Below are 24,230 nucleotides of genomic sequence, written 5' to 3'. Positions count from 1 at the left end.
CGGACAGAATCCTAAAACCTTTAGGCTGGATAATCTCTAAAGAAAGGCACGTTAGAGCCATTAGATGATGAAATACTCTCCATCCATGTTCAAAACACTGACTCTGGACCTGATTGAAATGAGCCAGCTCCGGCTATGGAAGGGATGGTGTGTGAGCCGGATGAGCACCTGCCCCGCATTCCAGCGGGGCTGGGAGCGGGGAGCCCTGGCCTGCAGCTGAAACCACAGGCCGATCCAGTCCTCCAGTGGCTCTGTTGTGTGGGAAGCCACTGAATTAGAGGGGGGAGTGCACACTCCAGGAGGGTTGGAAAGGCTGGAACGAAGAGGACATTTCATCAGGGCCACTGTAAACTCTTCCATGTTGATTGTAAAAACTCATTCGCAACACATGCTGTGAGCACTGTACTCTGACTGGTGGGCAAGGAGAATATCAAAAATTACTAGGGTTTGTGCTCAGCTCCGCTGAAGAAAGGATAATAAGAAATCATAGGTGTTTCGGAGAAGAGAATCCCCTGCAAGGCTTTAATCTAGAAATTATACTGACAAGAAGTGGTTGAAAGCTTAGCGAGTGTCACCTGGGGTAAAGGGAATGGAAGCCAAGCAAGGGGAACGGCAGCAGGGCGGGGCTGGAATGGCTGGTAAACAGTCCCTGGAGGTGTCAGCATGGACAGATGGTGTGGGCATAGGGACCCAATGGCAGAGAAGGAAGATGCTTCTCACAGTGAATCTGGGTGCAGCTTCCTGTCTACTGGGGATCGGACTGTACCCACTTGATGAAGACAAGGGACCAAGAAAGAGAGGCATGGAAACGAGGGGAGAGGCCATGTCAGTAGCCGGCCGAGGTCCTGGGAGCCCAGAGGACCGAAGCACACAGGGCCCCCTGAATGTGGGCAGTGTGTGGAGGGGCTGTATCTACAGAGGACTTTGCAGGAGCAAAGTCTTGGGTCTCTGCAGAGTCGCAAGCACCAGAAAGAGAGGGTCACAGGCCACCAGGGAGAGGCGGCCGAGCTGGAGAGACCGTGAGACCGCACGGAAGCTCCTAGTCGGCTGGACGTCCCCACTTACAGTGAGGTCCTCTGAACATGTCAAAGTGCAGGTGAGACTCAGATCTGTCCCCTTTCTGCACCACAAAACCACTTAGGCGGCCGAGAGAGCAGAATTGGGTCAGCCAGGGAAGAGGATGCAGACTGAAGGGAGACCTGAGCTGTGGAGAGGACGGAAGCAGGGTTCCCGTGGCCGTGGGGGTGCAAGGCGGCTCCGCCAGGCAGGTGCTTGCTAGGTAGCATTGGCCGCCACCGGGGTGTCCTGCAGCCCCAGCTCAGAGCCCCCGAGGCTGGCGTCGGGTGACATCCGTCTAAGGCACCAGGGAAGGGTCACAGGACATGGATTCGAGAAGTTTTCATTGCCCTTAAGAGTCTGTGGTTCCAGGATTTTAAGGAAGAATTTTGCTAACCTGTCTCAGATTCTCTCCTCACGCCTAGAGAAAAGGGTGTCTGCGATGAAATTCCCTCCTTTTCTCTTCTCCATCTTCTTGTATGGACATCAGTCACCCCCAGGCCTCTCATCTCTGCCTGGGGTCTCTGCCAGATTTGATTCTGATTGTGCCTCCCAACAGCGCGACCTGGTGTCCTCCCCCTGCCCTGCTGGGGAGTTCTGCGTCTTGCCCTGACGCTGCATGCCCTCCACACTGTCTGTCCCGTCCGCTCCACCCGAGCTGGGCTCTGCGTCTGGCAGGTCTTCCGGTGAGGGAGCCGCCCACCACCCTCTGTCCTCATACCCTCGGCCTTGGGTCCCAGTGCCCGAACTCCCCGGCCCACCACGGCCTCCGCCTGCCCTGGGCCCGGGTAAAAGCTTTCAGAGTGCAGGCAGCAGCCCAAAGTCACCCGCCTGCGCCCACAGTGCCTTGGCCACACCCACCACCGCCCTGGCATCTCCCCCCGGTGAAACTGGGCTCCTCCTTCTGCCCTGAGCAGATTCATCACCCCAGCACCAGGAGCTCCTCTGCATGGCGTGCCCTGCTCACGCTGGCTGAGGCCTGGGTCCTGTGTCCCTTCCACTGGGAAGTCAGCATCACTCAGCCCTCCAGCTGGGCCCAGCCTGACACCCTGGGCCCTGAGGGTCGACCTTCGCCTCCTTCTCGGAGGAGGGAGGCGGTGGGAAGCGTGTGGGTCTCAGAGGCTGGGCTCCTCTCCCACCTGGCTGCTGAGCGTGCCTGGCACCTGCTCTCCTTGCCTCTCCGGGGTGCAGTGGTCCCCTGGCAGAGGCTGGCATTAGAAGGACTCGAGCCAGCAGGGCTAAAGCAACAGCAGCGTCTTCTACCCGGGGCGTACTCGGTGCCCCAGCCTGCCCGGCCAGCCAAACCCTACACTGTCCTTCAGAACCCCGGCTTCTCGGCCTCGTCAGTGTTGAAAGAAGTGCATTTCCATCAACGGGATTTCTTCCTAGAACTTCAGGTGAAACCAGAGGAGGGTGTAGTACCCAGGACAGAAAGCAGCGGGATGCACTCTCGAGGCAGGCACAGGGCAGGGTTGACTGGGCGGCTTTGGTCACCCAGGCCTGTGGAAGAGATTGACCCCGGGAAGGGGCCTGCTGACGAGGGACACCCGTGCGGTGAGGGCGGACCGCCGGACTCTGCGGTTCCCTAGTGATGCGGTGCGAAGAGATCACAGGGCCAGAAAGCAGTGATGGGCCAAGAGTAGCCAGGTTTGCATCTGGGCAAGAGAGGAAGACAGCTGACTCCCCGGAGCCTCGCTCCACACCCGGAGTGAGCCAGGTCACCGGTGTGCTCCTTGGAACCTTTCCCCTTCTCAGAGTATGGTACCAGCTGCCCGCTGTCTTGGTGCTATGGGAAGCTAATTAATCCCCAGCTTCTGGCACTGTGCGTGTGTGTGCGCGCGTATGCGCGTGTGTGTGCGCGCTGCATGCGTGGGTGCATGTGTGTGCGTGCGTGTGCATGTGTTAAATATATATATGTGTGTGTTAAGTCATGCAGGAAGAGGAGAAATTCATTCTATTTACTTTGTCTTTGCAGATAAATATAAAGACACAAACTGGAAAATTAAATGCTATTTTGCTTCCTTTGCTTTTCCGTGTGGGTGGAGTAGACAGGACCTGCCTCACTTCCCAGACTGAACCCATCTGTGCACAAAACCAGGGCCCCATGTTGAGGTCACAACAGCAGCTGGCGTGGCAGACCTGTGGAGTGGGGCTCCAGCCCTCTGGGGTGCCTGCCTCCCCGGGGCGGGGGTCGTTCTGTGCCCGCCCCAGCCCTCACTTATAGTGCGCTGATCCCCACCTGGAGAGGACCCACCTACACATCAGCCTCGAGGATGAGGGGAAATGCCCGGCCGGACACACGCATTTCTTGACCGCAGGGCCACACACACGGAGTGGGAGGATCCGCCGAAGGCAGGGGCTGGGCTGAAAATGGAGTTTCCTTCCCACCAAATCCACTTCCAGGAAGTTCTTGTCCCTGAACAGGACTTTCCACATGAAGTCTTTTCAGAGAGCCATGAAAGAACAAATGAAAAAGGCTTTTGTATTGGAAGAAAGGAAACATTCATTTTTTGCTAGGATACAATGTGTAAAAAGAATACGTTATATTTTAAGAGAAATGAGAATTTCACAATAATGCCACCCACAAAATAGATTTCTGTCCTCTACACTATTTTTATGCAGATTACTTGTGCTAGGAGTGGTAACCAGGTCTTGGCAAACAATGCCCTCAGAAGAAAAAAGTGCAATTTTATTTCTGAGTTTGAAATAAACATCTACATGTTCCCCAAGCAGTAGTATTCCATTTATACAATTCTTTGACCAACCTGTGGGATCAAGGACGCCATAGAAATGCCATTTCAAAATGACCCACAGAGCCATAGGCTTTTCATTTCTGGTGTTTTGGTAATGAAGAATGGGTTTGCACAACACAGATGGCTTACTTTCAAATGTTAACTTTCTGACTACTGAAAATGCAATTGGGCTTTGCAGAAGCGACTAATAAATCAATTGTAATAAAACCTGTAATAGATGTCTGCAATTTTATGGCCACAGATAGCAATGGCTCCTTTCTATAATAAATAAAAGATATGAAAGAGTCCCTTGGAGGAGAAATAAGGAATCCATAACCCCTAGATCATTAGAAGTGATCTGGCTATGCAGTTGTATATAAAAATCACCCTTGTCATCTGATCATTGAAAATGTGTTATAAATGTCTAAGTGAATGTTAATGAGTTATTTATCACATACTAATATTAACTTTCTTTCCCCAGATGCCAAGAGTTTAGCTGAAATGCTCATGAGGTAAGAACTTCGCCCAGCTTCTGGGATCTCATGTATACAGAAAAAGCAATTTCCAATTTGCCTTGGTGATTTTCTTGGTGATGATAATTTGAAATCAGTAACACATTTCACTTCAACCTACAATTTCCATTTCTTTCCCCAGACGTTCATATAATGCCTGGTTGGCTATGTAGATACCAGATAACATTTTGTACCTCTGGCAGCATGCACCTGCCACAGGCTGTTGCCCTGTCGACTAAGCCAGACCAATAGAGCATTTCCGGTTAACCTGGGAACAGAGCAGCACGTTATATGAAAAAGCTTTGTGTCCTCAAATTTTGTCTATTTTCTACCTAGTCCCTTCTTCGATCATTCGATTTCCTTACAAGGTCTGACCTCCACACTGTGTGAAAACGAGCGTGAGGTGAAGAGTGTACACATGTGCATCCGTTGACTGGCATGCTACTTCTCCCTCGTGTTTAAAGTCTTTTATAATTCAGTATAATGATCAAATGAAGGGTGAAATAGGGAAATCGGTCTAGGAAATAAGTAAGGAAAAGTCCAGGGCCCTGACGGTGAACTCCAGATTGCCGCCTGGCAGCGACAGTCAGCTCTCTCTTTCTCCCATCTGCACGTGTGACTCGAGTGCACGCTGTTGGATGCAGACACAGAGGGTGAGCACCGCTGGTATGGGATTACTTTCCCAGGACTTCCTCAAGCACACTGTGTTCTGGAGCAGTCGGTGGAACAATGCGATGGGGAAAGCAGGTTAACTCCAGCATCCTTGGTGCGGGTAACGAGATGACTGCTGATGTCCTTTGCCATGGTTAGGAAGGATACAGACCATTTGTTTTTATGCACGGTGGGGTTGGGAGAAAAGTAGGAGTGGGAATAAAGAGCATTGGGGCCTTGTGGAATTTGGGCCCCTGTCTGCACCCAGTGGAGGTATCCAACAGAGGGCCAGCAGCAGGGCTACCCACAGACACACTGGCCTCCTCCCGGGTGGGGATCTCATCCCAGCTCAAGTGTGCACAGGAAAATCTGCAGAAAATGGCTCGAGGCCGTGCCCTCCCTCATGTCGGGACTTGTTTGCTCAGAAAGTAAGAGGACGGCTCTGCCGCAGGCCACACGTCATATCCAGACACGCGTGTGCTTGTGCTGCGCACATCTGGTAGAACATCTGGAAAACAAAGAAGTGAGAGTCACTTGATTTATGGTACTGATCTACCTAACCAAACAGATTTTCTCATGTAGACTTTCAAACTATGAATTTAAATTTATGATATTTAAAATTAGGAGATTTTATACAAAATTCGGTTTTTCAGCTTCTCTTAAAAACACTGTGGCCACTCGAGCGTAGCCGAGGGAAGGAGGTGATGTATGGTGGCCCTGCAGGCTGGGTGCCTGGGGTCCACTGTGGGAGCCTGTGCCCCTGGGCCACGCAGTCCACTTGGCCAGTCTGGCCCTGCGGGGCTCCGCAGCTTCCCACATTGGAGCGGGACCTGCACCTGCTTTCCCTGCCCTGGGTCCTGCTCCCTCCCTCCCGGCCCAGCCACCCCTCTTCCATCCCCAAACCATCAATCACATCCCTGTCCCAAGGCTGGGAAGCCATGGTCTCCATTTTCTGCCGTGTGCCACATTTGTCCAGTGACGCTTGGCTTTCCACTTCTCTCCGTGTCCCAGACTGTCTCCCTGCCCCTTCCCTCCAGCCCGGGGCAAGACAGTGTGGAGAAGCATCCTCTTTATTAGCAAGGCCATCACTGTGGCTCAAAGGCCACCTGTTGCTAAGATAGGAATTAATAATGGTCTTCCCAGCTGCCAGCTGCCAAGGTGAAATTAGGAACGTTGAAACTGGCAATCACCACCACTTCCGAGGGCTAAACCTGGTTTCCTCCAGAGGGTGGAAGTGATTGGCAAGGAAGCAGATTTCCAAGCTCCTCAGATGGGTGAGATTAATTCAGAAGCAAAAGCAAAGCTCTGAGTCATGAAGGCTCGGTTCAGTCTACGTTTGGCAGCGTCATTGGCCAGGCAGCCAGAACCCCGGTCACTTCATACACTGAGGGGCCGGAAGCACGCGTCAGCCCTGCCCAGCAGCGTGGAGGTCTGAGTCGCTGTCCCTCGCCCCTGCTGCTGTTTTCTCTGCACAGCTGAGGACTTGGCAGCCTGGTGCAGGAGAAGACGGGACCATGCACCTATGTTCGGGGCCGAATCTGGCCGAGGGCTGGTGCTCAGACCCTGAGCCAGGCAGCGTTCCAGTCCGCATCCCAGTAACCTCGCCTTAAACTGTCAAACTCCAAGCTGTCCCTAGCTCTGCTGTTCTGAGCTCTGGGGGAATGGAGTCCTTAATTTCCAATCGCGTCCTACCAAGTGTTTGTGTGTGTCAGTGTGAGTAGCCATCCCTCACAGGAAAGGCCCAAGGACGGGACAGACACCTGAACCCCTCCTCCGGGGCCCCGGGCCTAGGCTCACGGACATCTCTCCATTTCCCCCAAGAGGCCCCAGGGAGGAGAGGCTTCACCCCCACTCCTACAGACAGGGTTCCCTTGCCTGTGTTGAAGCAAGGAGAGTTTTCTAAACAACACACCAGCCTTGGAAGAAGTGAGGCTGGAGCTCACCCAGACATGTCTAATGCCCAAGGTCAGTGTCAGTACGAGAGCTGCTTGTCGGCAGAAGAAAGGTCACCCTCCACTCATACAAGAAACCAAAATGCTCTTCTTTGATTGAGCATTTAAAATAAGTTATCTTCTCTGATAGGCATATATACACACACATATACATATATATGTAACACAAGTACCCATCCAGACGCTGCACTGGGATCTCCTCACTGACTGAGGTTACTTTACACTGAAAGAATGCTCTGTGTCATCCGGTGGGAGCAGGTGGGCCATGCAGATCCCTTAATTAGGTTTCTGCTGCCTCTACTTTAAGAAAATACAGCGTCGTAGTAGCTGCGAGTAATGTATTCCCTGAGCTGCAAAGCGCTGCTCCCTGTCAGCCGCGTATAGCTCCTCCCCATCACTGCCGTTTTCCCCAGGCAGCCAAGTAGTAACTGGGGGCCAAAGTCTGTCATTACTGGCCGGTACATTTAGCAAGGGCCTCTACTGTGTGGGAGACAACTTTACTTCCACAGCGAAATCATTTGGAAGATTTTTCCAGATTGCCAATGTAGTTTCTTTAAATGTTTTTTAAGATTTATTGCTGTTATGAAGGCCAGTTGTTACACTTTTTAAACTTTTTATTTGCATTAGTACCTGTTTGTGGTACATGATGAGTACATTCACCATGGGAAGTTGGTGTGTGTATGTAACACAAATTGTTATACTTTTCGAGATCACCCTTCATTTTAATAAATGCAACCAACCGTGGCAGCAATGCCCATATAATGAAATAACTTAGTTGAAACCCAGCTCTTTGGGCACACATCACTTAACCGTCACTGCACCCCCTAACATCATGATTTAATCAATGTTTACTGAGTGTTTCGTTTGGCCACACACTGTTGTAAGTCCTAGGGACACAGAAAGAGAGAGCAGATGAATGCATCCCCGTGGAGCGCGTGTTCCAGTGGGAGAGGCAGATAATGAATAAGATAAGTCAATTAAATACCTTTAATTGACTCAATTAAATACACCCGAGAGAGTCCTAAGTGCAGTGGAGACAAAATTAAGTAGAGAATGAAGAAGGCTCAAGAGAAGTTCCACTGCAGGCCACTTGGGCCAGTCCTAGAGATGGTGCCCGAGTCCAGTCCTGCAGGAAGGGCCTGAGCCCACCATGCAATGCTAGGTACTAGGATGAGGACAGAGCATGCGTGCAGGCACAGGAAAGCAAGTGCAGTGTGAGGGGCGAATAGTTAGCCCTGCCATCTTGAGGTCCATTGGGCTGTTCTTTCTTTGCCTTCCCACTACAGGGCCTGGCAGCCCATGTTTGGAGGAGAGGGAGGAATTGACCTCCAGCCTTCACTGCCCTCGTTCATAAGGTGTAATCATAGTCTGTCTTTGTGCCAGTGCGGCGGTACACAGCGGTTATTTAGCTTGCTTCCTGTGTCAGTCTGGGAGTAGACCCATTGTTGCTTAAGTATAGCCTGTGCCCGCACTCATAGTTGTTTAATGGAGCAGCCGTGCCTGCCTCATAACTATTCATGATGAGCAGCAGGAACTAGCTCACACTGCTATTTTTGGTACAAGGACAAGCTCAAGTCCCTAGTGAAGTTTCTAAACAGATCTTTAGGATATTCACAGAGGAGTAGCTCCCCGTATGTTTTTGCAGAAATATAGCTTGTCTAAGCATGATATAAATGTAGACCCCACCCCGAACTCAAGTGCTTTTCATTTTATACAAGTATTTGAATCTCTGGATTCTTTCCTTTTTTTAACCACAGATGAAATGACAAGTTAAGTAAGTCATACAGAGGAGTATAGAGACCAGGTAAAAAATCAGGCCAAAATGCTTGAATTTGGGCTCTGCGTAATTAGCATGATCTAGGTACCTAACCCAGTTACTCCTCTGCAGAGGGAGAAATCTGGTTCAAGAGCAGATCTTCAGAGGAATATTGCACCTTTCAGATGTTACCTTGTTCATGGGGAAGTTTGTCCATACTCAGAGAAAAGGACATCACAGAATATTCAGGGTACTAGGAAGGGACGCAGCAGACAGACGTCCACAGGGCTGCTTGCGTGAACTTGACCTTCCTGGGATCGAGGTTCTGTCCACCATGTGGCTCAAGAGTGGGTGAGAGAGGGTCTGTGGAGCAGAGAGCCTGGAGCACCAGGTGAATTGCTTGGTTGGGGGAAGTTACCTGAGACACAGTGTGAAGCTTTTCTTATTCCCTATTGAAAGCAACCGCCACTAAGGTGGACCCCAGGAACTGCCTCAAAGCAGTTGCTGGTGACCGCTGAGCTGGATTTACGGCCACCATAGAGCATGTCATGGACTGAATTATCCAGTGACAACTGCTGCCTATGGGGCATCTCAGTAAACATTATTGTAACATCTGGTGAATTCTTATAACTTTGTGAAGACCGAGCACCCATTCCCCTGATGTGGATTGCTGATTACAGCCTGTGTCGACTTTTGAGATTTCTACACAATATGAAGGTTTGGGAGGGGGTTGTTTTGTTTTTTACTGCAGGTTGTGACTGAATATGATTATACCATGCAGTTTTACCACCTATTTTCATTTACTTTTAGAGAGAGCAGTTCACTCGGAGGAGACTAATTTTCTGGTACACAAATGTTGAGACAAAGTTATTATAGTGATTATTTTTTTTCTCTCTCTACTCCAAAATGCATTATCAGTTAGGGAAATTAAGCTAATGTCAGGGATGCTAACAAGGTTTGTTTTGTTACTGTGTTTGATCTGATTTGTTACTGTGACAGAAGTAAAAGGACCCAGATATAAACACAAGTCCAGTAGTAAAACCGCCATCCACTGACCAGTGGGGGCACACATGCCCCTCCTCCTGCCAGGGCCAGAATAGCTCTCATCTAACGAGTGATAATGTTACTGGTTTGAAAATCACTTTTCATTTAGCTTGTACACCAGAAATACCAATTCCTAAAAGTTCCATTGGTAGATATTGAACCCATCTCTGTTGACAACTTGTATTTTTCTGAATCTCCTTTGCTGAAATTTAATAAATATCATTTGAATGGAAGAAAAACATCTCACCCCGGGAACTTTCTCCCCTCTCCTGCCCTCAGACATTTGCATGGTCAGACAACTCAGGAGTTCGAGTGCAGGTATGTGTGCCCGCAGTGCCCGGCATCTGTTAATGCCTCCTCCTCTTTTCTTCCCAGTAAGAACACCCGGACTTCAGATACTTTAAGCAAGCAACAACAGACTCTAAGGATGCACATTGACATACCCAGGGCACAGCTTCTGATTGAAGAGAGGGACACAATGGAGACCATCGGTAAGGTGCCCAGATCACCGCTGAGCCCAGTGTGGCTGCTGCAGCCACGCCTTCTCAGCCCAGATCCAGAGGCATAGAAAATACCAGATAGAATGTCGTGAATGCTCTGTGATCACAAAAATTTAGGGGAATACACGTTAGCAAATGTAGGGGCAAATTAGCTTCCAACACCTGGGACAGGAGTTCTCACTTCTGATCCCTTCGGGTCTTTTCTGGGGAGGTTAATGCTATTGCTCCAAGGAGCAGATATCTGTAATCCAATCAGACCAGAAGCTGGCACTGGGTGCCCTGTCCTGGAAATCTGATGAGGCCGGCCTCTGCTCAAGGTGTCCCACTTCCGGTGCCCCTACACACCCTGGACTTGGGAAACACTCAGCCCCCTCGTTTGGTTTTGGAATAGCCACTCAGATGTGTGTGGTTTGCCTACCCAGAGCCCAGTGGGCAGACTCTGGTGTCTCCCCACCCAGTAACCAGGAGGAGGACAGCTCCCCTCTGCCAGGGCTCTCTGAGCCCTGCTTTCCTAGGCTCTCCACACGCATCACCAGTTCCACCTTCCAGCCAGCTGCCACTGAGAGGAGGGGCGGCTTTTGCAATTAGACGCACACAGGTTTATACAGCTGGCCAAGGTCACACAGGCAGGAGCAGGGCCAGTGTCCCTGCCTGGCCACCCACATCACCACCAGCAGGCTGCTTCCAAGAAGCCTCAGCTTAGGAGTCCCTCCAAGCTTTCCAGGAGCCATGGAAATAGGCCCAGGCAGGGTCTGAGGCTGCCTCTTGCCAAACTGTTTTTGTTTGGGAGGGGTGTGCTGGCCCTGGGAACCAGGATGACCCTTTCCTGTGGCCTGGACATGGCTGTGTGGCTCCTACCAGGAGGACAGTGGTGGGAGGCAGGTGGGTGGCATGTCCTCGCCGCCCTGGCCCACCTGGCCTGGGGCCACCCTGACAGAACAGCCACCCGGGCTGGTCACTGCTGGGCTAGCACCACGGAGAGCGCCAGCTGCTCAGCGAGCAGCCAGCAGGCTTGTCCATCACTGAGCCATCCACCTCCCAGTGATGCCAGACAGGGGTCAGAGGCGTTTTCTAATTATTGGGAAAGTAGAATTGCGGTATTGACATGCTCTGGGCTCCGACTACAAGAATCCAATGTCAGTCTGCCATTCATTTGTGGGGGGAAAGAGTGGTTAACCTCCCCTGAGATTCCCACCCTGGCCCTGGCTTCAGCCTGCAGCCCACTGCCATGCTCCGGATGGGCTGCGGGAAGAACCCACAGTGCACCCGTGCTCTCCTTAATGAAAAACCAGTGTCACCAGGGCCCCTGGTGGTAGCCCCGGGTGTCAGGAGCTGTCTCCGTGCCAAGGCCACGCTTTGAGGGGCTCGGGGAGCAGCTGTGGGGTCAGCACTCCATGCCCAGCCCTGGCGCTGCTGCAGTACCGGCCAGCGAGGCAGCACCCGCGGGACGCTCACAGACATCCTGGCAGCCTTTCCCTTTTCTTCTCTGCCAAGAAATTTGATTCTGACTTCCAGAGGCTCCCTTTCCTTTCCTTTCCTGCCAGAGCCCGAGTAACTGGATTTTGTAGGGTTCACTCTGTTCGGGGCCTTTTTTGGGCACAGGAGCCTCGCTGTGCTGCTGCGACCTCCCCATCACCGTGTGGTGTCGGGCGAGCTGCCGCCTGCCCTGGCTGACTGATGACCTGGCACGAACATCACCCTGGGCTGCAGTCCCGGAAAACTGACGGGAATCCATATATCCTCGGCAGGTTCCCCAGGAGCAAAAGAGCTCTTAAGACAGTATGAGAAATGTCACAGAAAATGTAATTCAGATCCAAAGACAACAAAACAATGACTGGGCTTGGGCGGCGGTCGCTCCTTCTCCAGCTCCCGGAAGCCAGGCGGTGCCTCCTGTGCCTCCTGGGGCCCCAGGATGCTGGCAGCCTGACCAGCGGCTATTTTTGGAGAAGCAGATTAAAGCCTGCACTGGAGTAATCAGAGCTCTGGCGAGGTGGGAAGAAGAGGAACATTCCTCAGAAAGCAGAGGAATTGATAAGTTCTGAAGACTAACTGCTCTCCCCTCACTATTCCCCTCCAAACATTTGGTCAAGTTCAGCCCCAGACCCAGGCCCAGCACAGAGAACTGCAGTGTGGTCCTTCTAGAAGAGAGCTTCCCAGCAGCCAAAAGGACCAGGGAAGGCAGCCCCGTCCTGGGGGAGGGCTCTAGACTGCCTCGTGACATCTTTTCTTTGTAAACACTTGAATCCCAAAGTGCATTAAATCAGCAGCTACAATAAGAAGTGTTTGCTGACTGAAAAGCACACAACCCCAAATAGCAGCAAGACGATTCTGTGCATAGTGACTGCTCTCTGAGACCAGAAAAACTCTGAAGTCCTCCCCAGGTACCATCGCCCCATTTAGCGTGAGTGACCCCCTCATGGTGCCAGGAGTTTGGCTCTGGGTGGCTTCACACGAAGGTGCTGTTGTTGCTGTCACTGTGTAATTTTTTCTTTTTTTTTGGTACCGGGGATCAAACTCAGGTCCCTGTGCTTGCGCAGCAGGTGGCAAAACCACTGAGCTAAATCCCCGGCCCACTGTCACTGTGATTGAAAGTGCCTAAATGCATTTGCTTCCTCCTCCTCTGCAGATGATCGCTCCACGGTCCTGCTGACAGATGCTGATTTTGGGGAAGCAGCTAAACAAAAGTCCCTGACGGTGACTCACACAGTCCACTACCAGTCCGTGTCTCAGGCCACCGGGCCCCTAGTGGATGTTTCAGACGGTCGGCCGGGAACGAGTGAGTGGTCAAGTCCAGTTTCAAAGCGTGGGTCTTAGTGCTGAAAGCATGAACCCTGCGTCCCTGGCCAGTGCACATGGGGGCTCTTCCACTCTGGCCTGAGAGACAAAGGGGTCTAGTGATGTCATCACTCGGGGGAAATCCAGTGTGCTTTGTTTGATCCTAGCTATTATTACAACTGTGTCAACTGAAGCCAGTAACTCTTGGTATTGATTTATTAGGAAAGTGCTAGAAATTTCATGTCAACTTCATTTTTTTTTTTTTGACAACACAGGAAAAGGGGAAAGTAGCTAGCATTGCCCTGCTGGAAGAGAAAGATGGCATCATGCGTGCTACCTTTGTGACAGCCCTGCATGATGCCCAGTCACAAAGTAGATGTCATGGTTCCAGCTTTCCGGCTGACAAAGCTGAGCCTCAGCAAGTCAGACAAACAGCCCGAGGTCGACACATAAAAGTAGGGACCCCGAGATTCAGCCATAGATCTGTGCGTCGTCAGAGCCTAGAGGTTTTCTTCCTGGGTACGTTGAGAAAAATTCTAGTTCTGGCTAATCCAGAGATATAGTTGGGTTTAATTATTATATTTGCATCCATGATATATACAAATTAATTACAGCAATGAAATTAAATCCCCTTAAATGTATCTTGAACATATTAATTAGATATCTTGCTTCTTCATAATTGAAACCATTCCTGGGTCTCTTTAAACACTGAGAAATTGATGTCTCGATTATTATCACTTTGGAAGCTTTGATGTCTAGCTTTTAAATCTCTACTCACATTGCAAAAACTTACATTCTTAGAGCAGCATGTTATAATTAGAAAAACAAATAGAACATTGCAGACTGCTCTTCACAATTCTAGTGCGTGAAGCAGTTGTAAAACGGGGTGAGGATCACGAAGGGAACTGGCTGGCTCCCAAATGACACTGTAATACCTGGGACAGAGTTTGCACAACTATTGAAATTCCTTTGGGAAAGTGTCTTGGAGAATGTGCTCCTCTTCTGTCTAACCTTACCCTTCCTTCCTGGAGAACGTCAGTACATTCTGAAGACGCCAGGGACATAGCTGGAGCTAGCTCTGCCAAGGGGTTGTCTGCAACATCTCTCTCCAGCCATTGGCTTCACCCCTCTGATCAGCCTGCTCTGGCTTCCAGCTACTTCAGGACACTGCTCTGATGGATTTCCGAGCCTCATTATGCTGTTAACTCAGGGGAAAGGTGACAGATCCTGAAGGTCTTCTAGATTGATTCATCCTTGGCTTCAGCTTCCTTTGGCCTATGCAGTATGGAAGCTTCTGGAAACAACAGGAGAGCAGAAAACAGAGCCGATGCCCCTGGAAGTGTTTCCCACCTTTTACATGCGTTAAAATACTGACTCCTGGGTTCCATTCTAGAGATTCTAGTCCAGTTGGTTTAGACGGAGGCCCAGGAGCCTGCATTGTAAGCAACCTCCCAGATGTGCTTCTCTAGGCTCCTCATTGAGAAACCTTCCCAAGTGTGCCAAAGATGTCCTGAGAGCTCAGGAGGAAGTGCCCACCATGCCCCCATCAGACCTCCATTAGTGCAGCGGTGCAGGATCCCCCCAGCCCACTGGACCCACAGCACATCAGTTCCTTCTGCCAGGTGCAGAGCCACTTTCCTTCACCTTCCCTCCAGTGCTCAAGGAGCAGAAAGATGCACAGAGGTTCATCATAGTTAGGGCCGGAGAAGAAGTGACATGGGGCTGCCAGGTACATGAGCGGGAAGCCCTGGAATAATGACAAGCGGCTTTGATGGCATTTAAAATGTCAGCAGAGACGTGGCCTGAGTCAGACACAGAAGCTGTAAGCCAGCAGAAGAGTCACTGCAGGCGGGATGCACCGGGAGGGCGAGCACCCAGGCTCCGGGCTGGGGAGCTGCTCGGCTGCTGGAGGTTTAAGAATTCATTCGTTCTGCATTCAGACGTGTGTGCTCAGGTCTCTCCCTTTACACACATGGCCCAGTGCTCAGCCACAGGGATGGCTGAGTGAAACACAAGAAGGCATCCATTTCACTCCAGAGGGGAGACTGATATTAAACAAGGAGCCAAGTGTAATTTCTACTTCTCAGCAAGAACTAGGCGGAAACAGAGCAGAATGAAGTGATGAAGCCGGGGGAGTGCACATCAGCAGGGCATCCCAGAGGAGCAGGCAGGACCTGAGGCCGGAGGGAGCAGAAGGGAAGCCAGGTCCCCAGGGTGCTGGGGGCAGATGCAGCCCTGGGGTGTGGTGAGCAGCTAGGAGAGCAGTGAGAGAAAGGAGGTGGAGAAACAGTGCCACCCTGTAGGCTCCCGGGGGAAGGCCGGCATTGTTTGGCACTGTGTTCTGAGAGTTCCGGGTACATCCTGGGGTCTGGCCTGATGTCCCAAGGAGACTCGAAGCTTCGGAACAGTGTTTCCCTCTGTGATGAGTTACACGAAGTGAAATCGACTTACAAGGCCAACCTCCTCAGATTCACGCATCCCCAGCCTCTGGAGCCTTCCCTTCCCCAAGATGGAATTATTCATTTATCATCTGCAGAACGCTGTGTACAGAAGAGATCTTTAGGATCATTCTTGTTGTTGTTAAACGTTCCCGAGCCACATGAGTGACCATTCCAGTTGTATTTAGTTAGCGGCAATGGGTAACTGGCCCCGTGGCAGGGTCAGAAGTCAGAAACCCAGGAGCTTTCTGAAGCCCTGTTCCCCGCTTCCTCTGTGCTGGAGCTTGTCCGAGCCGACCAGGGCCCAAGCTCAGCCCGTGGACCAGGTCCTCTCTTCAGTCCGGTCTATTCGGAGATTCATTTATACACTCAGCCCTCCATACCTTCAGATTCTGCTGATTCAACTACACACAAAGCAGAAATACCTAGGAGAGCTAAGTTCACCTGTTCTGAACATGAACACACATTTTCCTTGTCGTTATTCCCTAAGCAATGGGGAATCACTCCAGTTTACACAGCCCTGACATTGCATTCAGTGTTGTGAATAATCTAGAGGTTACCAAGGTGTGTAGGAGAGTGCACGCAGGTTGTATGCAAACACTGCTCCATTTTCCAAGAGGAACTTAGGAAGGCTCAGCTTGTAGCATCTGAGGGGTCCCAAGACCCAGCCCGTGGATACGGAGGGAGTGCCGTATTCCCTGTTCACTCAACCCGGAAAGACGTCACTGGGACCACACTGCCATTCCAGAAACTCTTTATTTTTAAGAAGAGCATCTGAAATATGTCATCTGCACACCAAAATGAGCACATCGCAAAAGTTATGTTTCTAAACATTAGATTTGCTTGCCAGAGAGCCGTGACACATTCTTATTATGAGGACGAGAGACATGGCAACCAGTTTGCTATTTATCTCTTTCAGAAAAAAACACATTTGTTGGCTGAGTCTTGATTCAGCTTCCCTCCCCTGTCCTGGGGGGCTGAGATGCACTGGAAATCAGGGTTTTGTTCACGTCCTTGTGCCAACACCAGCCATGGCGGCTGACACACACACAGTAGGCCTCGGTAAGTGGATTTAAATACTAGTCAAGTTCTGAGGTCAGAATAAAGGAAAGGGAAGAAAGGATGGGTGTTAGCCTCATTAGGACTTGAAAAACCGGCTCAATTCCCTCCCTTCCTTGCCCCCCAAGCTCTGTTTAAAGGGGGTGCTGTGTCCTCACCCCACCCTGGCATCTCTTCTGAGGGTTCAGTCTCCTCCCAACGTGTTCATAGAGATTTGCCAACAAGACCGTACTGATGAAATTTTAAATCAGTGTTTTCTACTTGCAAAACATACAAGAGTGTAAAGAGATGGCAGATGAGGCGTGTTCGTCTTGACTCTTCCTTGGTCCTTTTTACCTGGAAATCTTTCCTGCATCACAGATGCTTTTTCTAGAGCATCTGCCAAGCACTCATGACACACAGTTGTCCCTCAGCACCATGAGGGTGGGGTCCAGGCCCCAGGATTCCAGGCTCTGAGGTGCTCAGCTCATTTACACAAAGCAGCAGCATATTTGTGTATAACCTGCACACATGCTCGTGGCTGCTTTGTCGTGTGTAAAGGACTATAATGCCCAACACGAGGTAAACGCTGTGTGCATTCCTTGCATTGGCCAGGGAATGATGACAAGAAAGTCTCTACGTGGTCAGTAAAGACAGATTTTTTCTGAGTTTATTGAGCCGAAGTTGGCTGAACCTTAGGTAAGCAGCCAGGGGTGTGGAGGGGAAACTGAGTCCGAGCTGGGCTGGGAAGAGCAGCACACAGCAGCTCCCTGACCCCTTGCTGCAGAGCTCCCTCTGAGCATCTTACGCTCTTGCATCTGGCTTTGCCATTTTAGTGGCTACTTTTCTGTCCACCCTCTAAATCGAGTTTTGATCCTTCCTAGGCATCGCACCCCCTACACTGAGTTTTACGCCTTCTTATCAACCCTTAGGCTCTCCTGCCTCATCTTCCAGCAACTTCAGGGCGTGTCCTACACCTGGCCTCAAATGAGCTGCTCAGGCATCACGGCCAAGACCCTGAGGTGTCTGAACCCTTCCCTGTGCCGGGGGCCACTCGAGTCTGAAGGAGGCAAGGATGTCACCAGCCTCAGAGGGGCAGGGGCAGGGCCACCCACTAAGTCACTTGGCCAGTTACATAGCAAGTGAATAATGAAAGCGCACTTCACGTCCAGGCTTCCTGACTGCAAAGCCCCGCCCTCCACCACACACAGCCAGCGTGCGTGCGTGCGTGCGTGCATGTGTGTGTGTGCATGTGTGTGTGCGTGCATGCAGTTAGCCCTCCACATCCTTAGGATTTGCACCTGTGCTTTCAACTAACAGAGGATTAGTCCCTAAACAATACAATACAATGACTATCTACATTGTGTTAGGGGCTGTAAGGAATCTAGAGATTTAAAGTACATGGAGGCTGCATGGAAGCTATATGCGAACACTGTGCCGTTTTACATAAGGGACTTTTATACACACACACACACACACACACACACACACATCCGTATTTAAAGCATGGATTACATCTGTATTGTTGAGAATTTGAAACACCCGCACTCTATCACCCAGAGCAGTCCTAGAAGCAGTACCAAGGGAAATCCCTGGATACTCAGTGGCTACGATGTGTCCAGTGGCAGTCTGCAATGAGGCCCTGGTGAGGATTTGTTAGTTCAGTGAGGGAACATTCACATCTCCCAGTCCATCCTTTCTGGGTGGCAGCTGGTAAATGCATGTAAAGCGGCGGCCCCAGCATTTAGAAGACTTGGAAACCAATAGCAGGGGATAAAAAGAGATTAGTGCATTGATCACAGGACACAGGACATGTTCTGAAACCCTATTACCCACAAAATCCTCTCATTCTGCTTTCTGGATAATTAAAATAATTGATTCAGAGGGCAAAAACAATGCAGGTTTGGATGTGCATTATGTGTGGAAAGCCTGGAAGCTATTTTTATCACTTCCCCTCTAACCCCCTGGCTGTTTAGCAAACCTGATGTTCAGTCACCAAGTTTTATTACATTAGAAAGCTGAGGAGCCTGACAGTGTGCTTTCCATTCGGCACTAAATCCTGACGTGTATTTTCTTAGACCATGAGCGAGCAAGTTACACAAAAGACACCACTGTGTGGAACCCAAGTTAAAATTGTATTTGAGCTGCTGTCTCAGAAGCTATCGTAGAGTTGACTTCAGGTACAAAACCAGGGCTCCAAAAACCTAATTTTTAAAAGAAATGTACCAAGCACCCTTGTACTAAGATGGTGTTGCCTCCAGAATGCTCGCGCAGAGCAGAACTGCAGGCTGTGGCTCAGGAAACTAAACCGTGACCTACATTTCCAGCATTATCAGGCCACTTGTCACACTGTCCTTACCTAAGAAAAAGGGATAATGCACAAAATTAACTTGAAAGAGCCATGGCTTCGCATGGAGGCTGACGTGTGTGCGACTTTCTGGTGGAAGTTTCCACTTTGGGCCATCTCAGTGTGGGGGGACCCTGGGGCGGGGACCTCTGTCCTGCCCACAGAGAGGACCCCAAAGAAAGGAGACAGGAGAGGGCAGGGGGCGGAGGAAGTCCTGTGGGACCATCCAACTGTACCCCACATCCAGGCCTAGAGAAGACAGGCTCAGAATGATCCATAGCTGTCGCCTGCAAGAATCTGAAAGAAAAAAAAAAAAAGACACCTCAAAACTTACGTAAGGGACTAGGTGATTTTCTGGAAAAGATTCATTAGCATTTAAATAACAAGCTTCACTTATTTAAGCTCCACTTATCAAGTCAATAGTGCCTGGAAGACAGTTAGCCTCCTACCCCTGACGATGTTTTTCTGTGCTGTTGAGGCCCTCTCTCCTAGCATTTGAGAGGAGAGACACAATTACCATTTATACCTTGTTGTGCAGACCAGAGGGCCCGGCACTCTAGCATAACCCATTTGCATTCTAATCAAGGCCAGAAATACATCTTCCAATAAAGTCTTCCTTGGAAATTTGCAAGTAAAGGATGAAATGTGTCTAAAAATCGATGCCCCAGTGAGTAATGCACCAAGAAGGAGCATTTTAATGACCCAAGAAATCTCCAAATGTATCATTTTGGGTGCCCTTTTAAGGCTCCTCTGCAGCTTTGTGGAATGATGGATTGGTCCAAAGTCCACTACCCAGAAACTTGCCAAGAGGAGAATCTTCCATCTCCACAGGAAGTCTTTCCCCACTCCCCCGTGTCCAGAGTTCATGCTCCAGCATGAGTTACAAACAAGCAGTGGTCACACAGACAACACTGTGTAAACTCCAATGGCCACATAGCTGGCAGCGCCTGAACTGAAAGGCAGAGGTTTGGGTTGGGAGCCACTTCTGTCACCTACTTACTAGCTGTGTCACTTGTCTCTCGGGTGCCATTTCTCATGGATAAAGAAACCTAAGGCTGTGGGATTTCCTTCAGGAAACTCTGGGTTCTAGAGATCCCTGTGGGCTGTGTGGATGAATCCATGAGCCCTGCTCACGAGACCAATAGCTAAGCCAGCCCAGCCCTGTCACAGCCAGGGCCCCTCTCAGTTTTGCGCCTTTGAAGCCACTGCATTCATGCTGAGCAGTGAAGAGCCTGCTGTGTTCGGAAGAGGCCTGCCCATGTTGAAATATAAGTGCATAGATTCCCATTTGAGAATCAAAGGATTCACAGGGGGAAAAGACCCCGGTGGAACCATCGGCTGCCTTCAGGCTGGGCCCCAGAAACATCATCCGGGTAACTCAATCTGTGTCCTTTTCCACCCAATTCCAAAATGGCAGCCCTTTGGCCCACTCCAAGATCCCACCTTCTTTGCTGCCTGAAGTTCCTATTCTCAGCTCCCCAGAGTCAAATTCAGTCCACTCCACCCCCTTGCTGCCTTAGCTGTCAGATTCAGAGAAAACAAAACCTGCCCAGCAGCAGCCTTGCCACACACAGACTTCTGCGTTGGGGGATGCCGGGCACATGACACCCGAAGGCCATCTAACCATCTGTCCTCCATGTTCCCTAATCTGAGTCATCTTTGCCAGTGTTCAGGTAGTTCCATTGGAGAGACAGGCTCCTGTGTGTGAAGGGCTGAGACAGTGTTGGGGCAGGATGTGGGCCCTTTTAGCTTGGCACTCAGTTAATAAATAAGAGAGTTGCAGTTGAAGCCACGAGTACACACACACAGCAATAACTGGAGACCTCAGTACTGTATTTGTTTCCTAGAACTGCAGCAGCAAGGTGCCACAGCCTGGGCAGCTGGAGAGAAGAGAGAGTTGTGGTCTCCAGTTCTGGAGGCTGGAAGTCCAAAATCAAGGTGTCCCCCAGGTGAGGCTCCTTCTGAAGCCTGTTGGGGAGAATCTTCCCAGCCCCCTTCTAGCTCTGGAGAGATCGCCTTGGATCCTTGGCCATCCTCGGCTCCAACCTGCAGCACTTCCGTTTCTCTTCCACCCTGGCATGGTGCATTCCCTCCTGGGTCTGCCGCTGCTTAGGCACCGGTCATACTAGACGCAGGTCACCCTACTCCAGCATGACCTCATCTTAAGCAATGACACCCAAGGGACTTTCAAGATCTCACACTGAGTGACCAGGCTTGGGAGTCAGACATACCATTTGGGGAAACACATTTCACCCTGTAACAACACTTTAGGAAGTACACCCACCGTGTTTGAGCACCTTTGGCCAAGCACGCCCCTGGATTTCACAGAAGATGCTGGTTCTCGGGAAGTTTAAATGAATGTGCATCAGGTAACAAAATAATTAAGGGTCACGCCAAGGCCCAGAGCTTCCACTTCTGCACTCAGATAAGTGCTCTTCCCCTCCAGGGCTTCCTCGTGCGTAAGTATTGGATGCGTGTGAGCCACGGGGAAAGGGGAACAGCGCTTCGCACAGGAAAAGCCAAGCATGGCTTCCTGGGGAGCAGGGAGGGCTGAGTGGGGACAGCTGCCCCGCACCCCGACCCTGCCCGCGGACGGCTTTCTCCTGGAGACGGTGACCCTGTGCTTGGTCTTCACAGATCCCACCACCCGGAGGAACGCCAAGGCAGGGCCTGCTGCCCGGAGCCGCTACGCCAGCCAGTGGACCCTCAACAGGCCCCACCCCACCATCTCTGCACACACCCTCACCACAGACTGGAGGCTGCCCACGCCCAGGGCCGCGGGCTCCGTGGACAAGGAGAGCGACAGCTACAGCGTCAGCCCCTCGCAGGACACAGGTGCGGCTCTGGGGACGCAGGGCGCAGGGCTGACGTGCGCTCACTCCCGTGCCTTTGCTCGTCCCCTCCCACCCACTGGAGGGCGAGAGCTGTCCCCAGGCCTCTCCCGCATGACTGCCACAATGGTCCGGCTTCCTCTGAGCTCGCCTGACCCACCTCACCTCTGGCACACCGAGGTGCGTCGCAGCTCCCTGGGCAGGGGCCATGGGCTGATCCCGATGCAGAGGCAGAGCCAAGAGGTCAGCATCTCATCTGCAGCCCCAGACTCAGGAGAGCAGGCTTCACTTCTGAGAGAAGCCAGGGCCTAAGAATAGCGCTGTGTTGCCCACCACCCTCCTTCAATTCTGAGAAGAGATTATATCTGAACCTAATTGCTGCAGGAAATGTTAATGCTCCTTTTTCTCTTCTTCTTGATGATACCCTTCAAAAGCAGGCTTCCAAAGGTGGCGCATCACTGCGGGAATTTATTTTTATGTCTGTTATTCCTTTTCGATTCTCAGAGTTCCAAAGAGGTGACTTCAAAACTTTTCAGTCAATTTAAAATGCAGGGATTTCCCTGACCAAGATGCTGTGGCCGGGTGAAGGGCACATTTGTCCTGGTTTTCCTCCTGCCTGCTTTCTAGTCTCTGGGAAGGGAGCAGCAGGAAAAGATGAATCCCGGCGCCCGGGCCACTCTGATAGTGGCCACTTTCCCTCCAAGCCCCAGCTTCATTTGGAAGCCGACTCACGCCCGCCTTCCCAGGTGGAGGCCAGCAGAGCTGCAGTGCGGAGCTCCCGCCCCTGCCAATTAAAGCGTCTCCCAGGTGCAGATGGATTCGCAAGTGGGGGCGGGTGCTGCCTGGACTGGCCCCACACCCCCGCTCTTTGCAGTAGAAGCAGATCCCCTCCTGGGGATGCATGAATTATTCATGGAATGTCCGAGGCGGGGTGGCAGACTGCAGTAATTCCACTGCAACAGGGGTTCCCTGGATGAATGTGCTGAGGCTTCCGCGATGAGCCTGAGTGACGAGAGACAGGGACCGGGAAGAGGGGTCAGAGCTGGGAGGACGATCCAGAGGCCTCCAACTTAGGCCAAAGCTGAGTCTCCTGCCCCTCTCCTCTTCCCGGTGCAGATCGAGCGCGGAGCAGCATGGTCTCCACAGAAAGTGCCTCCTCCACCTACGAAGAGCTGGCCCGGGCCTACGAGCACGCCAAGATGGAAGAGCAGCTGAGGCACGCCAAGTTCACCATCACCGAGTGCTTCATCTCAGACACGTCATCCGAGCAGTTGACGGCAGGGACAAACGAGTACACGGACAGTCTGACCTCCAGCACCCCCTCGGAATCGGGGATCTGCAGGTTCACTGCCTCTCCCCCCAAACCTCAGGATGGAGGGCGAGTGATGAACATGGCAGTTCCAAAGGCACATCGGCCAGGTGAGGGTCGCGGGCCACTTCGGGGCATCATTCCCGGGCTCACTCAGCTGTTCCAAGAGCTCTCCTGGCCTTCAGACCCGGTGGTTGGGGCGGGGGGCGGGTGCTGTGTAACAAATTGGCCCCTTATTTTGCTCGTTTGTGTTGCTCATGCATCTGAGATGCGGTCAGAGCCCAGCAAGGACAGCAAGTTGAGCTGAGAGAGATGCATATCCCTATCCAAAGTGGCTCACTCACCTGGTGAGTCCATGCAGGTGGTGGCTCCCCAAAGAAGTCTGTCTGCTCAGTGACTTGAGTGTCTTCATATTGGGGTGGCTTAGTTCTAAGAACAAGTTGTCCAAGAGACAGAGAGTGGAAATAGCAAGTTTCTGGGGTTGGCCTGGAAGTGGACTGTGTTACTGTATCAAAATATCAGATGCTGGATATTTTATAGAACAAAGAGATTTATTTGGCTCACAGTTCCTGGAGCCAGCGTGAGCTCAGCTCTAATGAGGATCTCATGATGTCCAGCATCACAGTGAGCATCCACAGGGGAGGAAGTGATGTCACAGTGAGACAGGAAGCCAGAGCAGGGGAGCTCTCTGGAGAAAAGGCACTCAGGGTTTCATGGGAGCCACTTTAACCCGCTGCATGGGAAGCACCTCCAAGACCCAGTGACCTCCTACGAGGCCCCACCTCTTCAAAGCCCCCCACTTCCTAACATGACCACACCAAGAACAGAGCTTCCAACACACAAGTCCTTGGGGATGCACTCAGACCGAACCCAGAACATGGCCAGGACCCAGCACCACGCCTGCCCCATCCTGCTGTCCACACAGCCACAGAGCTCCAGTTCCAGATCCCAGAGCAGGAGACACCCCTCCTTCCCCTGCTTGGTGAGGGGAATGTCAGAAAGGCAGCACTGTACTGTAGGGCCACTGCAGTGAGGGCTCTGGGATGGTCATGGGCCTCAGCTGGAGCTTGGCTTCCCCCGGAGGCTCAGAACGGGAACTGGCAAATTTGGGTCAGCTGGCAGTTTGATCTTCAATGTGGCGGGGTACAGATAGTCTGGGTTTGTGAGTGAGACCTGCAAGCGCATGGTCTCTGGGGACTGGCAGGTAATGTAAATGAGCAAGGAGGTCCAGCAGGGGCAGTCGAACGAGAAGGCCCAGGACAGTGTAAGAGTTCATGGGTGGCCTAAAA

At 51.5% G+C, this 24,230-nt stretch overlaps 1 protein-coding gene and 1 long non-coding RNA gene across 5 annotated transcripts in view; one reads left to right on the top strand and one right to left on the bottom strand.

The window, feature by feature from the left end:
- The window catches only part of Dscam (DS cell adhesion molecule), a 589,901-nt gene that overhangs the window by 551,433 nt on the left and 14,238 nt on the right, over window positions 1-24,230 (top strand). For 3 of the 4 annotated variants that reach the window (XM_004842472.3, XM_087211196.1, XM_021256356.2), the window contains 6 exons: window positions 4,270-4,300; window positions 10,079-10,194; window positions 12,830-12,979; window positions 20,649-20,750; window positions 21,439-21,636; window positions 22,749-23,051. In XM_004842472.3, the coding sequence (XP_004842529.1) occupies window positions 4,270-4,300; window positions 10,079-10,194; window positions 12,830-12,979; window positions 20,649-20,750; window positions 21,439-21,636; window positions 22,749-23,051 (900 nt within the window). The remainder of the gene's footprint in view (window positions 1-4,269; window positions 4,301-10,078; window positions 10,195-12,829; window positions 12,980-20,648; window positions 20,751-21,438; window positions 21,637-22,748; window positions 23,052-24,230) is intronic. The other variant, XM_087211193.1, reaches the window with a different exon arrangement.
- LOC110348682 (uncharacterized) lies at window positions 18,497-23,801 on the bottom strand. Its single transcript, XR_002394145.2, has 3 exons — window positions 23,286-23,801; window positions 19,038-19,098; window positions 18,497-18,813 (listed from the first exon to the last, which is right to left on the bottom strand). It is a non-coding gene; the product is annotated as an uncharacterized LOC110348682 (long non-coding RNA).

The sequence above is a fragment of the Heterocephalus glaber genome, unplaced genomic scaffold, assembly GCF_053883595.1.
Source record: "Heterocephalus glaber isolate CG9 unplaced genomic scaffold, H.glaber_assembly_v1.0 deba00000122, whole genome shotgun sequence".
In the NCBI taxonomy this organism is placed as follows: domain Eukaryota; kingdom Metazoa; phylum Chordata; class Mammalia; order Rodentia; family Bathyergidae; genus Heterocephalus; species Heterocephalus glaber.
The sequence above is the reverse complement of the archived record's forward strand: the minus strand, read 5'-3'. Positions and strand labels throughout refer to the sequence as shown.